Source organism: Macaca mulatta, chromosome 20 (genome assembly GCF_049350105.2).
Source record: "Macaca mulatta isolate MMU2019108-1 chromosome 20, T2T-MMU8v2.0, whole genome shotgun sequence".
Classification (NCBI taxonomy): Eukaryota; Metazoa; Chordata; class Mammalia; order Primates; family Cercopithecidae; genus Macaca; species Macaca mulatta.
Genome location: NC_133425.1, coordinates 5584732 through 5599900, shown reverse-complemented (window position 1 = coordinate 5599900; position 15169 = coordinate 5584732). Strand labels below are relative to the sequence as shown.

General features: G+C 54.0%; 1 protein-coding gene across 3 annotated transcripts; it reads left to right on the top strand.

Moving 5' to 3' along the window:
• The first annotated feature begins 3760 nt into the window (after positions 1–3760).
• PAM16 (presequence translocase associated motor 16) lies at positions 3761–15132 on the top strand. Of its 3 annotated transcripts, none has more exons than XM_077985545.1 (6): positions 3761–3847; positions 5176–5267; positions 12041–12125; positions 13883–14019; positions 14400–14465; positions 14978–15132. In XM_077985545.1, the coding sequence occupies exons 3-6, from the start codon at positions 12068–12070 to the stop codon at positions 15062–15064; spliced, it is 348 nt and encodes a 115-aa protein (XP_077841671.1). In that variant the 5' UTR covers positions 3761–3847; positions 5176–5267; positions 12041–12067; the 3' UTR covers positions 15065–15132. The 3 variants fall into 3 exon arrangements, with proteins under 3 accessions (XP_077841671.1, XP_001095989.1, XP_077841670.1); XM_077985544.1 differs by lacking the exon at positions 3761–3847 and adding an exon at positions 4238–4304; XM_001095989.5 differs by lacking the exon at positions 5176–5267.
• Positions 15133–15169: the final 37 nt, after the last annotated feature.

Below are 15169 nucleotides of genomic sequence, written 5' to 3'. Positions count from 1 at the left end.
CACCTGTTGTGCTGCTGTGGTCTCTGGGCTGGCTGGAAAGGAAAGGGGACAGGAATGTGGGTGGCAGGGATCTGGCCCTGGGCTCCCCTTTATCTCAGCCTCACTCTGGTACCAAGGCCCAATCAGCTGCGCATTGCTGGGAGTCATTCGCTCACCATTCAGGTTCCTGGCAGTGCTCTGGATGGCGGGATGCTGTAAAGGACAGGCGAGATAAGGCCTTGCAAGGAGCTTCAGCCTCTTACAGCCGCCTTATGCAGGGGAGCCGGACTGTCTGCACGCGAGCAGATAGAGTGTGAAGACAGCAGTAAAGAAGAGAAACTGGCTGGGCATGGTGGCTCATGCCTATAACACCAGCACTTTGGGAGGCCAAGGTGGAAGGATCATTTGAGGCCAGGAGTTCAAGACCAGCCTGGCCCACATGGTAAAACCCAGTCTCTACTAAAAATATGAAAAGTAGCCAGGCGTAGTAAGCGCCTGTAATCCCAGCTACTTAGGAAGCTAAAGCAGGAGAATTGCTTGAATCCAGGAGTCAGAGGTTGCAGTGAGTCGAGATCCCGCCATTGCACTCCAGCCTGGGCGACAGAGCGAGACTCAGTCTCAAAAAACAAACAAACAAAAAAACCTGTAGGACAGGAAGCAGCTGGGATGCAGCGAGGAAGGGAATTCAGGGTCCGAGAAGGTGACTTTCAGCTAAGAGCCAAGACCTGAAGGCTGATGAGGAGCCAGCCAGGGAGAGAGCCACTTCCGAGGCGAGGAAGTACAATGTGGGCACAGAGAGAGGAATGTGGAGGGCGGGAGGAAGAGGAAGAAGGGCAGTGGTGCAGAGCAGGGGTCCAGGCGGCCCAACTTCCATCCCACCATTTGCCAAATGCTGTGTGCCAGATGCCCTTCCGGGCGCTTGACATCTAAGAGCAGAGGAGAGAGAAAAGTCTTGCCCAGGCCGGGCGCGGTGGCTCAAGCCTGTAATCCCAGCACTTTGGGAGGCCGAGACGGGCGGATCACGAGGTCAGGAGATCGAGACCATCCTGGCTGACACGGTGAAACCCCGTCTCCACTAAAAAATACAAAAAACTAGCCGGGCGAGGTGGCGGGCGCCTGTAATCCCAGCTACTCGGGAGGCTGAGGCCGGAGAATGGCGTGAACCCGGGAGGCGGAGCTTGCAGTGAGCTGAGATCCGGCCACTGCACTCCAGCCTGGGCGGCAGAGCGAGACTCCATCTCAAAAAAAAAAAAAAAAAAAAAAAAAGAAAAGTCTTGCCCAACAGGAACTCCCACTCCAGTGGAAGGAAACAGATTCTCAATAACAAACATAAAGGGAGGCCAAGGTGGGAGGATTGCTTGAACCCAGGAGTTTGAGGTCAGACTGGGCAACATAGGGGGACCCTTGTCTCTACAAAGAATACAAATATTAGTCGGGCACAGTGGCTCACACCTGTAATCCCAGCACTTTGGGAGGCCGAGGCGGGCGGATCACGAGGTCAGGAGATCAAGACCATCCTGGCTAAGACGGTGAAACCCCATCTCTACGAAAAATACAAAAAATTAGCTGGACATCGTGGCGGGCACCTGTAGTCCCAGCTACTCAGGAGGCTCAGGCAAGATAATCGCTTGAACCCGGGAGGCATGGTGGCACATGCCTGTGGTCCCAGCTACTCAGCTGAGGTGAGAGTATCACTCAAGGCTGGAAAGTCAAGACTGCAGTGAGCCATGATCATGCTACTGTCCTGCAGCCTGGGCAACAGAGTGAGACTCTGTCTCGAAAAAAAAAAAAATTTTTTTTGACTGGGCGTGGTAGCTCACACCTGTAATCCCAGCACTTTGGGAGGCTGAAGTGGGAGAATCACTTGAACCAGGAAGGTGGAGATTGCAGTGAGCCAAGATTGGGCCACTGCACTCCAGCCTGGGTGACAGAGAAATACTTCGTCTCAAAAAAAAAAAAAAGCCGGGCGCGGTCGCTCAAGCCTGTAATCCCAGCACTTTGGGAGGCCGAGACGGGTGGATCACCAGGTCAGGAGATCGAGACCATCCTGGCTAACACGGTGAAACCCCGTCTCTACTAAAAAATACAAAAAACTAGCCGGGCGAGGTGGCGGGCGCCTGTAGTCTCAGCTACTCCGGAGGCTGAGGCAGGACAATGGCGTGAACCCAGGAGGCGGAGCTTGCAGTGAGCCGAGATCCGGCCACTGCACTCTAGCCTGGGCGACAGAGTGAGACTCCGTCTCAAAAAAAAAAAAAAAAAAAAAAAGGAAAAATAATTTAAAAATAAAATAAATCGGTTGGGCACAGTGTCACATGCCTATAATCCCAGCACTTTGGGAGGCTGAGGCGGGTGGATCACTTAAGGCCAGTAGTTCAAAACCAGCCTGGCCAACATGGTGAAACCCTGTCTCTACTAAAAATTAAAAAATTAATGGGGCATGGTGGTGCATGCCTGTAATCCCAGTTACTCAGGAGGCTAGAGCATGAGCATCGCCAGAACCTAGAAGGTGGAGGTTGCAGTGAGGCAGGATTGTGCCACTGCACTCCAGCCTGGGTGACAGGGTGAGACCCTGTCTCAAAATAATAAAAAAAAAAAATAAATAAATTATGCGGTTTGATAGAGGGTGATCAGAGTCTTGGGAAAAAAAAATAGAGACAAGAAGGGAGGATAAGCCAGTCTCAAAAGGCTGCACATTGTATGATTCAATTTCTTTTTTTTTCTCATTTTTCATTTTTATCTTTTTTTTTTTTTTTTTTTTTTTTTTGAGGCAGGGCCTGACTCTGTTGCCCAGGCTGGAGTGCAGTGTTGTGATCACAGCTCATAGCAGCCTCTACCTCTCGGGCTCAAGAGATCCTCCCACCACTCAGCCTCCCGAGTGGCTGGGGTTACAGGCGCCTGCCACCACACCCGGCAATTTTTGTATTCTTTGTAGAGATGAGGTTTCACCATGTTGCCCAGCCTGGCCTTGAGTTCCTGACCTGAAGCGATCCACCTCGGCCTCCTAAAAGTTTTGAAATTACAGGTGTGAGCCACCACACCTGGCTTGCATGATTCCATTTCTATGAAGTGTCCAGAACCTGTGAATCCATAGAGAGAAAAATGAGTGGTTGACAGGGGCTGGGGGAGGGGGCTGGGGAGTGACTAATGGGTGATGAAAATATTCTGAAACTAATAGTGGTAACAGTGGCACAGCTCTGTGAATAAAAGGCATTGGATTGTGCACTTGAAAATCATGAAATGTATGGATTATATCTCAATAAAGCTGTTACTTTTTTCATTCATGGAGGGCAAGTCACGGCGTTGTAAGGGGTCCTGGTGGGCGTGATTGAGGTGACATTTGAGCAAAGATTTGAAGGAGGGAACCAGCTTCCCAGGCAGTAGGAATGTGGATGAAACCTAGTTTGAAGTTTGCTGTTTTCTAAAGTATTCCTGAGAATTTGGCATCCTACTCCATATTATGTTCATTGATTTCATATAATATTGCATTCCCAAATATTTTGGCAAAATCAAGGGCAGAAATCGCCCAACGTCTGACCGATATGCTTAGCTGCTTCAGCGCACCAGGGTAGGCACGCGGGCAGTTGAAGCTCCTGGTACCGCCCCTCGCCCTCCCAACGCCCGCCCCCAGTTATCCAAAGCGCAACGCAGGCTCCGCGCTGTGTCAAACCCCGCCTCCGACTCCGCCCCGAGCCTCTACGACACTGCCGGCGCCCGGCCCCGGGACCCAAGGAATGCGCATGCCCAGCGCCGTGTCGCGCACGCGCTCTCTACGGCTTCCCTTGACCTCTGACCCGGCGACCACCCTTGAGCCCCGGCCGCGGGGCCAGGAAGTCAGAGTTGGAGCTCCTGAGGCAGAGCGGCTGCCATGGTGAGACCCGAGTCGAGCGCTACCGGGGAGGGGAGGCCGAGTCGGACCGGGGGCCGGGCGGCGAGCTTGGGGCTGGGAGGCGGGAGCCGTGCGCCTCCTGCGTGCCCGGCAGAAAGCATGGTCTGGGGGCGTTGCACCCAGGGGGATCGAGGCCGGCAGCGGCGGCCTCAGGGTCAGGGAAAACGTGGTCGCGCTGTGCCTAGCCCGCGTGTGAGCGAGCAGCCGTGGGCGGCGGTGGAGCATGGGGCTGGCCGGTGAGCACCTCCCCTGCCCTGGAACCTTACAGCGCTGCAGAGTCGATGTTGCTGCCCTGTTGTTATCCCCAGTGGAAAAATGGCCTTTCCAGGGAAGTGGCAGACCTGGGACTTGAACTAGGCCCCGAGACACCGAGCATGGAGCGTTCGTATGATACCGTTGGCACCTAGAGCCAGTCAGCAGACGTGCGCCACACTGTCAGGTCACCTGGGGAACCTTTAAAAGTGCAGATTTGGCCGGGTGCGGTGGCTGACGCCTGTAATCCCAGCACTCTGGGAGGTTGAAGCGAAGATCACGAGGTCAGAAGATCGAGACCAGCCTGACCCACATGATGAAAACCCGTCTCCACCAAAAAATTAGCCGGGTGGGGTGGTGTGCGCTTGTAGTCCATGCTACCCGGGAGGCTGAGGCAGGATAATCGCTTGAACTCGCGAGACAAGTTGCAATGAGCCGAGATCCGCCATTGCACTCCAGCCTGAGCGACAGGGGAGACTCCGTTTCAAAAGAAAAAAAATTATATATATGTATTATATATACTATATATATTTATATATACTATACATTGTTATATATTTTTATACATGATATATGTATACATACACACATTTTATATATATATATATTAGCCGGGCATGGTGGCGCATGCCTGTAATCCCAGCTGCTTGGGAGGCTCGAGTATCTCTTGAACCTGGGAGGCAGAGGCTGCAGTGAGCCAAGATTGTGCCGCTGCACTCCAGCCTGGGCGGCAGAGCAAAACTCTCTCAAAAAGGGAAAAAAAAAAGAGGGGAAAAAATAAAAGTTCAGGTTCTTGAGCCCTATCCCTGGAGGTTCTGCATACATAAGTTCCCCAAGTGACTCTGTTGCAGCCACTCCTTTTTTTTTTTTTTTTTTTTTTTTTTTGAGACGGAGTCTCGCTCTGTCGCCCAGGCTGGAGTGTAGTGGCGCGATCTCTGCTCACTGCAAGCTCCGCTGCCTCCCGGGTTCACACCATTCTCCTGCCTCAGCCTCCCTAGAAGCTGGGACCACAGGTGCCCGCCACCACGCCCGGCTAATTTTTTTTTTTGTATTTTCAGGAGAGACGGTTTCACCGTGTTCGCCAGGATGGTCTCGATCTCCTGACCTCGTGATCCGCCTGCCTCAGCCTCCCAAAGTGCTAGGATTACAGGTGTGAGCCACCGCACCCGGCCTGCAGCCACTTCTTAACTAACATAGTAATAAGGATAACGTAACAGCTAACAGCTTACAAGTGCCAGCCCCTGAGCTGAGGCTTTATGTAGAGTCTCTCATTTATTTATTTATTTTTTTTGAGACGGAGTCTCGCTATGTCGCCCAGGCTGGAGTGCAGTGGCCGGATCTCAGCTCACTGCAAGCTCCGCCTCCCGGGTTCCCGCCATTCTCCTGCCTCAGCCTCCCGAGTAGCTGGGACTACAGGCGCCCGCCACCGCGCCCGGCTAAGTTTTTTTTGTATTTTTTAGTAGAGACGGGGTTTCACCGTGTCAGCCAGGATGGTCTCGATCTCCTGACCTCGTGATCCGCCCGTCTCGGCCTCCCAAAGTGCTGGGATTACAGGCTTGAGCCACCGCGCCCGGCCGAGTCTGTCATTTAATGTTTATGAAGTCCTGCTGTCATTGTCCTTATTTTACAGATAAGGAACCTGAGCCCCAGACAGTTTTGACTCCTCCATAGTCATGCATCGCACGGTGTCAGAGACCTCTTTTGAGCCCAGCTCTGTCCCAAAACTCATGGGTTTTTTTGTTTGTTTGTTTTTTGAGATAGGATCTCTGTCTGTCGCCCAGGCTAGGATGCAGTGCAACGATCCTAGCTCACTGCAGCCTTGAACTCCTGGGCTCAAGCGATCCTCCTACCTTAAACCCCCAAGTAGTTGGGCCTACAGGTGGGTGCTAGCACACCTGGATAATTTTTATATTTATGTAGTGATGGGGTCTTACTGTGTTGCCCAGGATGGGTCTCCTAGGCTGGAGTACAGTGGTACAGTCACAGCTTAGTGCAGCCTCAACCTCCTGGGCCTCAGGTGATCCTCCCATATCATCCTCCCGAGTAGCCTCAGCCCCCTGGGTAGTTGGGACAACAGGCATGCTCCACTATGCCCAGCTAATGTTTTATATCTTTTGTAGTTAGGTGTCACCACGTTGCCAGGCTGGTCTCAAACTTCTGGGCCCAAGCAGTCCTCCTGCCTTGGACTCCCAAAGTGCTGGGATTATAGGCCTGAGCCACCGCACCCAGCGTGATAGTATATTAACAAGAAAAGAAAGTACTGGCCAGGCACGGTGGCTCACATCTGTAATGCCAGCACTTTGGGAGGCCGAGGCGGATGGATCACGAGGTCAGGAGATGGAGACCATCCTGGCTAACACGGTGAAACCCCGTCTCTACGAAAAATACAAAAAATTAGCCGGGTGTGGTGGCAGGCGCCTGTAGTCCCAGCTACTCAGGAGGCTGAGGCAGGAGAATGGTGTAACACGGGAGGCAGAGCTTGCAATGAGCTGAAGGTCGGGCCACTGCACTCCAGCCTGGTGACAGAGCGAGACTACGTCTCAAAAAAAAAAAAAAGAAAAAAGTGCTGACCAGGTGTAGTGGCTCACACCTGTAATCCCAGCACTTTGGGAGGCTGAGGTGGGTCGATTGCCTGAGCTCAGGGGTTCGAGACCAGCCTGGGCAACACGGTGAAACCCTGTCTGTACTAAAAATACAAAAAATTGGCCGGGTGCAGTGGCTCACACCTGTAATCCTAGCACTTTGGGAGGCTGAGGTGGGTGGGTCACCTGAGGTCGGGAGTTCGAGACCAGCCCCATCAACATGGAGAAACCCCGTCTCTACTAAAAATACAAAATTAGCTGGGCGTGGTGGCGCATGCCTGTAATCTCAGCTGCTCGAGAGGCTGAGGTAGGAGAATTGCTTGAACCCGGGAGGCGGAGGTTGCGGTGAGCCGAAATCATGCCATTGCACTCTCCAGCCTGGGCAACAAGAGCAAAACTCCATCTCAAAAAAAAAAATTAGCTGGGTGTGGCGGTGGGCGCCTGTAGTCCCAGCCACTCGGGAGGCTGAGGCAGAAGAATTGCTTGAACCTGGGAGGCGGAGGTTGCAGTGAGCCGAGATCGCACCACTGCACTCCAGCCTGGGCCACAGAGCCAGACTCTGTCTCCAAAAAAAAAAGAAAGTGCTGTCGGAAGGTATACATGGGAGAGTCTGGGAAGGATTTCACCTGAGGGATGGGGGGATGATGTTAAGTCCTGAGGGATTTTGGGTTTTGACAGGATCAGGGTAGAAGGGAGGATGTTCAAGGTGCAGGAGCTCAGAACAGCAAAGGCCCTGAGGAGTACAGAAGTATGAGAGCGGCTCTAGGATCAGAGGGTGGGGTTGCAGCGTGGAGAGAGATGAGGGTGAGAAGTTGAGGCCAGACCAGGCGCTGCGAATGCCACGCTGGGGAGTGGACCAAATCTGCAGGCGGCGGTGGAGAATTGTGTGTGTTCTGGGACATGGCCAGAACCCTCCTGCAGAAGAGTTAGGAGGCGCTTGGAAACCCTGCCTGGGGACATGGAGTTCATGAGACATCAGGTTGGGCAAGGCTGCAACAGCCGTATTCATTCAGATGCATCGGGGGCACCTGCTGTGCCCGTCACTGGCCAGGCCCCGATTGTCATGGCACGTGCTGCAGTTGTGGTACTGACCTTTCTCCTGTCTAGTTGTGATGCCTGTATCTGCTTCAGGGGCCTTGGGTGACCAGAGTGTCCTTGAGAAGAGAGTGAGTCTCAGGCTGTCTGCTTATCTACCCGGAGTCTGGGGCTTGGCCTCAATGGCGCATTGCACGGGAATCTCAGACACAAGTCAGTGTAAGCCCCATTGCTGAGTGCCTCCCACAGCACTGTCTGTGGTCCCAGCTGCTGGGCTCTGGTCCTGCCTCGGGCCAGGTTGCTGCCCAGCAAGGAGGTGCATGTGCTGCCTCCATGCATGCCAGGGTTGGATCCTGTGCTTCTAACTGCTGCTGTCTGACAGCCGCGTGGCCTGAAGTTGGATGCCAAGTCAGCTGGGTCCTCTCACCTGGGACCCTCAGGCCCAACTGTCAGTCAGTGGACTATGGGATGTTTGGAGCCTCTGGGAGGGGCCTCAGGTAGTGGTTGGTTTGGTCACCCATGGTAGCCACAGCTGGCAGAGATCTGCTCCCTGTGAGTGAGCTCTGAATGCAGCCTGACCCATGGTGGAAGCTCAGGGGACATTGCGGTACTGGATAGGTGGATGAGGGGCGTGGCTGCACCGCCTAGTTCTGGGCCTGCTGCTGTCCGTCCATGTGGTGTTAATGGCATTGCCTCCTGAGAGCCTTTTGTCCTCTTGTGAGGAGGGCATTATTCTCTCCATTTCACAGTTAAGAAAACTGAGGTAGGCTGGGCCCAGTGGCGCACGCCTGTAATCCCAGCACTTTGGGAAGCTGAGGCAGGCAGATCATGTGAACCTAGGAGTGCAAGACCACACCTGGGCAACATGGTGAAACCCCATCTCTCCAGAAAAGTACAAAAATTTAGCCAAGTGTGGTGGCATGTGCCCAGCCTCCAGAAGTTACGAAGTTTCCACCTACTTGTGAAATCCTAACCCGCCTGTGTTTGTTCATTCCCCTAATGGCCCATATCACATCCCGCCTGTTAAGGAAAGAGTAGGTCCTCGGAGGCTGAGTACAAGTAGCTGCAGCTACTCGGGAGGCTTAAGCAAGAGAATCTCTTGAGGTTGGTAGGCTGAGGCTGCCAGTGAGCCATGATTGCACCATTGCACTCCAGCCTGGACGACAGAGTTAGACTCCGCTTCAAAAAAAAAAAAAAAAAAAGGCCGGGCGTGGTGTCTCACGCCTGTAATCCCAGCACTTTGGGAGGCCGAGGCGGGTGGATCACCTAAGGTCAGGAGTTTGAGACCAGCCTGACCAACATGGTGAAACCTCATTTCTACTAAAAATACAAAATTAGCTAGGCTTGGTTGTGTTCACCTGTAATCCCAGTTACTTGGGAGGGTGAAGCAGGAGAATCGTTTGAACCTGGGAGGCGGAGGTTGCAATGAACTGAGATCAAGCCACTGCACTCTAGCCTGAGTGACAGAGCGAGACTCAGTCTCAAAAAAATAAATAATAAAAAACCCAAAACAAACAAACAAAAAAACAGGTTCAGAGAGGTTGAGTAATTTGTCCAGGAGCACACAGCTATTGAGAAACAAAGCTAGGGTTCTGGTCCCAGGTCAGCGTGGTTCTCATTCTGCTGCCTTGCTCCTTCCCAGCTCCCTGAGGGAATATAGTATGGTGTTCTGCAGCCTTCACCTCTGAGGAAGCAAAGGGCCTATATCAAATGAGCTGCTATTTTGAAAGAAGCTTTGTTACTTCATAGTGCCTGGTCATTGACAGAGTTTGTGAAACAGTAAGGAATGAAAACCAGTGTTTATTGAGCATCTACTGTACCGTTAGGCTCTGTGCCAGGCACTTGACAGGCATTATCTCATTTAATCCATATGACAGCTTTATTGGTGGCCACATTTTACAGGTAGGCACACTGGGGCTCAAAGGAGTTGAGAACATGTCTGTGGTCGCACAGCTGGGATTTGCACACATGTTATCCCAAAGCCTGCAGGTATAACCACTACACTACACTGCCTCTTCTGGGAGATGCCTCCCACGGGAACCTTGCTGGCCTCAATGGGCCGTCCAGTCTGCTGAAACTTTGCAGTCCAGCCACCCTCTGCCCTGCAGCTCTAGGCAGCTAAAGCCGCAGGCCATCAAGCCGCTTTGGTTTGAAGTGTGCAGGGGTGGTTGGGGAAGCTCCCCAGTTATGACCTCCGCTCTTAACGTTTATTATTTTGCAACAGTCATTGGCCTTGGCAGAATAGTAAACAAGTGATTGCAAGGCCGTGCGATAGCAGCAGAGGGACCGAGTTGGTGGGAGGGGTAGTTTGAGACCTGAGCTGTGTTTCAGGCAGAGGGGACCCTCTGCCTTTCACCTCTGTCCTTCAGACAGCACCAGCATCCCATCCCTGAGCCTCCTGTTCCACTAGGGAGGGGCTGTAGGAAGGAGGCGAAGTCACGTGAGACGGCAGGTGTGAGCAGGTGCATTCCTGACCCGCCCTCGCCTGCAGTACAGCCCCAGCCCTGCCCTGTGCCATGATTATAGGAGGGTACAGCTGGCCAGAGCCCTGCCCCTCGCTGTGATCACAGGAGGGTCTCCTCTGGCCTCTGCTTTCTGCTGTGAAATCCAGAAGTTACGAAGTTTCCACCTACTTTTGAAATCTCAACCCACTTGTGTTTGTTCATTCCCCTAATGGCCGGTAATTACATCCCGCCTGTTAAGGAAAGAGCAGGTCCTCGGAGGCTGAAGAAGGCCAGCTCTGAAGTCGAATCCACTGGAATCTGGAGCGAGCCCTTCTGGCCTCTGGGTTGGGTTCTTGATACTTGTCGGCTTGCCCAGGAGCCCTCCCTTCAGACCCCGGGACCCTGCGTAGTGGCTGCGGTGACTGATAGCGCCAGCCTTGGGTTTCCCGTCTGCCTCTGAGGCACCCACTGTGTGTCCTCAGGCCAGTCAGCAACCCCGGCCCCCCCACCCCCAAGTTGTCAGAATTAAAAGGCACAATGAATTGAACGTGTTTGGCTGTTTGGCGCTGTGCCTGGGGTGCGGGCTCTGTTGATACTTGTTGACTGAAGGGAAATCTATAGAAAAGCACTAGGAAGAAAGGGAAAGTCACTTGGCTGTGCCGCATGAGCTTTCAACCTATGCCTAGCCGCCTCCAGCCGGCGCCACGCCCCCGCGTCTACAGCTTTGCAGTCACAAGGTCCTTTGTAAATGCTGTCTATATATAATCTCTTTGTTTCACATAAAATCTGTGCATCTTTCCCTATCATCCGCCAGATTCCCAGTCTTTCCCAGGCCAGCGTAGGCTGTTGGCTGCTTGCAGGAACTCCCTTTTGCCTTCTCTCCTGCCGGTTTTGGCTCAACCCAGTCCCTTTGCCTAGAAAGCCCTAGTATTTCCGTCATGATTCTACCTGCCCTGCAAAGCCCAGCCCAGGAGGAGTCCCCTCCTCTCACAGAACCCCATCTCAGTCTTGAGCTTTTCTTCTCGACTCTGTGCTTCCGGTCGCCTCTTACTGAGTCTTCCCCAGGGCCTCCATGGGGCATGGGATCACACGTGCAGCCTTCCAGCATGTTCAGCCTGCTGTGCGACAGTGGGGTTCCCTGCCGGGCCAGCAGTGTGCTCCGACTCAGGGCAGGGACCAGGTTCTGTGTAGCTTTGTGCTCAAGTGCTGAGCAGAGTAGACTCTCAGCAGATGTGTGAACAAATGGGTGAACCACTGGCTGAACAAATGAACGAGCCTGACTCTCCCTCATCATTTGGTCCATAGTGTGTTGAAATACCCTTCTAGTGGGCTTTTAGTTCCTTGAAGATGGAAACAAGTTTGCTTAGTAACTTTGTTTTATTGAATGGAATGGACTTAAACTCATCAGACTTGGGAGAATTAGGACAGATCTTTTTCCCCATTGGTAAAATAAAGGTTGGGCCTGATCTCAGAAACTCAAGAAGAGTGATTGTGGGCTGCCAGGTCCAGGACTGTCCCTGTGTTCTGGGTCCCAGACCACAGTGTTTCTTCCTGAAGCTGGTGGCTGCAGCCACTTTGCCTTGCTCCCCTCTGCCTTTTCTGAAGGATGATGGGGGGCCAGACTGCCTCTGGGAGCTCCGTCAAGTTCACCTCCCCCCAACTGCCTGCCCAGTGAGTAACTAAGCCACCCACCACGGAAGCTTTCATTCAGGGTGCTTTGGAGGGGGTGGCCTGGGGCTGCAGCTCTGTGCTTCATGACCTCGGGTCTCCAGGAGCCTTGCCCCTTGGCAGCCGTTTCCAGGGCCCGTCTCTGTGGGCCCACAGGGAGCAGCCTGCTAAGCGGGTGCCTGATTTACCCACAGGCCAAGTACCTGGCGCAGATCATTGTGATGGGTGTGCAGGTGGTGGGCAGGGCCTTTGCACGGGCCCTGCGGCAGGAGTTTGCAGGTAAGCATGGGTCTGTCTCCCCTTTGGGCTGGGAGTTCCTCTCCAGGTCAGATTTTCCCCGTAGCCATGGGCACCTCAGACCTGCTGGTTCTGCAGTGTGGGTAGCCTGGGGCACTTCCCATGGTGGGGGATGGTGCCAGACCAGGGCATCCTTCAGTGGGGACCTGGTTATCAACAGCATCCAGGGCAGGAGCTGGCACACTGGCCCATCCGGATACCTGGTTTTGTAAACATAATTTTTTTTTTTTTTTGAGATGGAGTCTCACTCTGTCACCCAGGCTGGAATGCAGTGGGGCAATCTCGGCTCACTGCAACCTCTGCCTCCTGGTTCAAGTGATTCTCCTGCCTCAGCCTCCTGAGTAGCTGGGATTACAAGCACCCGACACCACACCGGGCTAATTTTTGTATTTTTAGTAGAGACGGGGTTTCACCATGTTGGCCAGGCTGGTCTGGAACGCCTGACCTCAGGTGATGCGCCCTCCTCAAAGTGCTGGGATTACAGGTGTGAGCCACAGCGCCTGGCCGTGGTTTTGTAAATTGATTTGATTGGAACATAGACACACCCACAGGCTGCTTTCTTTTTTCTTTTTTCTTTTTTCTTTTTTTCTTTTTTCTTGAGACGGAGTTTTCGCTCTTGTTGCCCAGGCTGGAGTGCAACGGCGAGATCTTGACTCACTGCAACCTCCACCTCCCGGGTTCAAGTGATTCTCCTGCCTCAGCCTCCCGAGTAGCTGGGATTACAGGCATGCGCCACCACGTCCAGCTAATTTTGTATTTTTAGTAGAGATGGGGTTTCTCCATGTTGGTGAAACTGGTCTTGAACTCCCAACCTCAGGTGATCCACCCAACTTGGCCTCCCAAAGTGCTGGCATTACAGGTGTGAGCCATCGCACGCAGCCCTTTTTTTTTCTTTTGAGACAGTCTCACTCTGTTGCCCAGGCTGGAGTGCAGTGGGTGTGATCTCAGTTCACTGCAACCTCTGCCTCCTGGGTTCAAGCAATGCTCCTGCTTCAGCCTCCCGAGTAGCTGAGACTACAGGCATGTGCCACCACACCCAGCTAATTTTTGTACTTTTAAGAGAGACAGGGTTTCACCATGTTGGCCAGGATGGTCTTGATCTCTTGACCTCGTGATCTGCCCGCCTCGGCCTCCCAAAGTGCTGGGATTGCAGGAGTGAGCCACTGTGCCCAGCTGACAGGCTGCTCTCAAGGCAGAGTTGAATGGTTCCAGTGCAGGCTCATTAGCCTGCAAAGCCTAAAATAGCTACTCTCTGAGCCTTTAGGAGAAGTTTAGCAGCTCCTGATTCTAGTTTCTGGGGTCACTGAAAGGGAAGAGGTCACCCAACGCAGTGGCTTTGGTGGTCTAGGTGACAGGTGGGCAGCTGGGCTGCTGCAGAGCCCTCTCATGCCCGCAGCCCCACTGTACAGTCCCCATCATAGCCTAAAGCTCCCCAGTTTGCTGTGCCCCTGGGATATGGGGGTTGGGGGACAGGGTCATCTCATGGTCTAGGTTGGGGACCAGAAAGCAGTTTTAGTGGTCGGACCCTGCCCTTATCCTCCAGTGAGGCACGTCTGTCCTCACTTTCCCAGCCTCTACCCCCTAAAAAAGAAACCACTCCAGGAGAAGAGGCAGCTCCTAGCCACCTGTCCCTGTGTCTCTCATCCTGTGCCGGTGGCAGGGGTGAGCCACCAACTTGGAAGGCCCAGGGTGAAGTCTGGGCTGCTGAGGACTGAGCGATCACCCACATGTCCACACAGCCAGCCGGGCCGCAGCTGATGCCCGAGGACGCGCTGGACACCGGTCTGCAGCCGCTTCCAACCTCTCCGGCCTCAGCCTCCAGGAGGCACAGCAGATTCTCAACGTGTCCAAGCTGAGCCCCGAGGAGGTCCAGAAGGTGAGGCCACTGGGCCGCCCGAAGTTTGAAGGGGAGAGGCTGCCAGGGCGGGAAGAGTGAAGGGAGGCCTGGCCAAGGAGGTCCGATGTGGAGGCTGCAGTCATACCCAGCTCGGACTCCAACTTGCGGGAGTCACTGTTGCTGGTGAAGTTCTAGGCCTGAGGCAGGACAGTTGTAGAGACAGAGTGCTTGCCGGTAGCAGCCGAGTCGCCCTCCAGGGTATCCGTCCTCATCTCTGCCTCTTAGTGGCCACAACAGCTGCATGTGGCACACAGGGTGGAGAGGAGCCCTGTTGCCTCTCTGATGTGGCCCCACATAGCCTGCCCGGCGTCTCTGGCCTGCAGTCTGCAGCCCTCTCACCCGTCCCCTCTCCTCTGCAGAACTATGAACACTTATTTAAGGTGAATGACAAATCCGTGGGTGGCTCTTTCTACCTGCAGTCAAAGGTGAGTGGTCTTTGATTCTGGGAGGAAGTAAGTCATGGGACCCCCTCTCCTCACCTGGGGCTCGATTCCCAGTTGGGGGAGCTGGCCAGCTAAGGGCTTGGCACAGAAAACTGCCGGGCCTTCCCATGGTGCCCCAGCCTCAGGGAGTCCCCCTGAACTGCCACCCCTCTGACTGCTTTAGCTCTGCGGGGTCCAGCCACTCAGGCTGTGTCACCCCAGACAACAGCCCTCCCTCCCCGCAGCTGGGACTTGGAAGGAGCAGGAGCCCCAGCCGGTGGGGTGCTAGAAACAGCTTTCAGCTCACAGAGGTTACAGCATGCGCTGGGCCCCTGCAGCTCAGCTGTCTCCCCAGACCACCCCCTGACCCTGGGGCGCCGCTGAAGGAAGCATTAGTATCCACCCACTGCCCTCCAAAAAACGGACCTGGGCTGACGGGAAGAGGCTGTCCCATGTGGGCAAGGGGTATGGGGCAGAGGCTTGGCCTCCTGGCCTGATTATCTGTGACCCACTAGGTGGTCCGCGCAAAGGAGCGCCTGGACGAGGAACTCAAAATCCAGGCCCAGGAGGACAGAGAAAAAGGGCAGAAGCCCCACACGTGACTTCTTGGCTCCCCCCACCCACCCCGCCACCTCTAATTTATAGCTTGGTAATAAATGTCTTTTCTGCATTTCTCGTGCGCATGTGTCCGGATTCCAGAAGGCAGG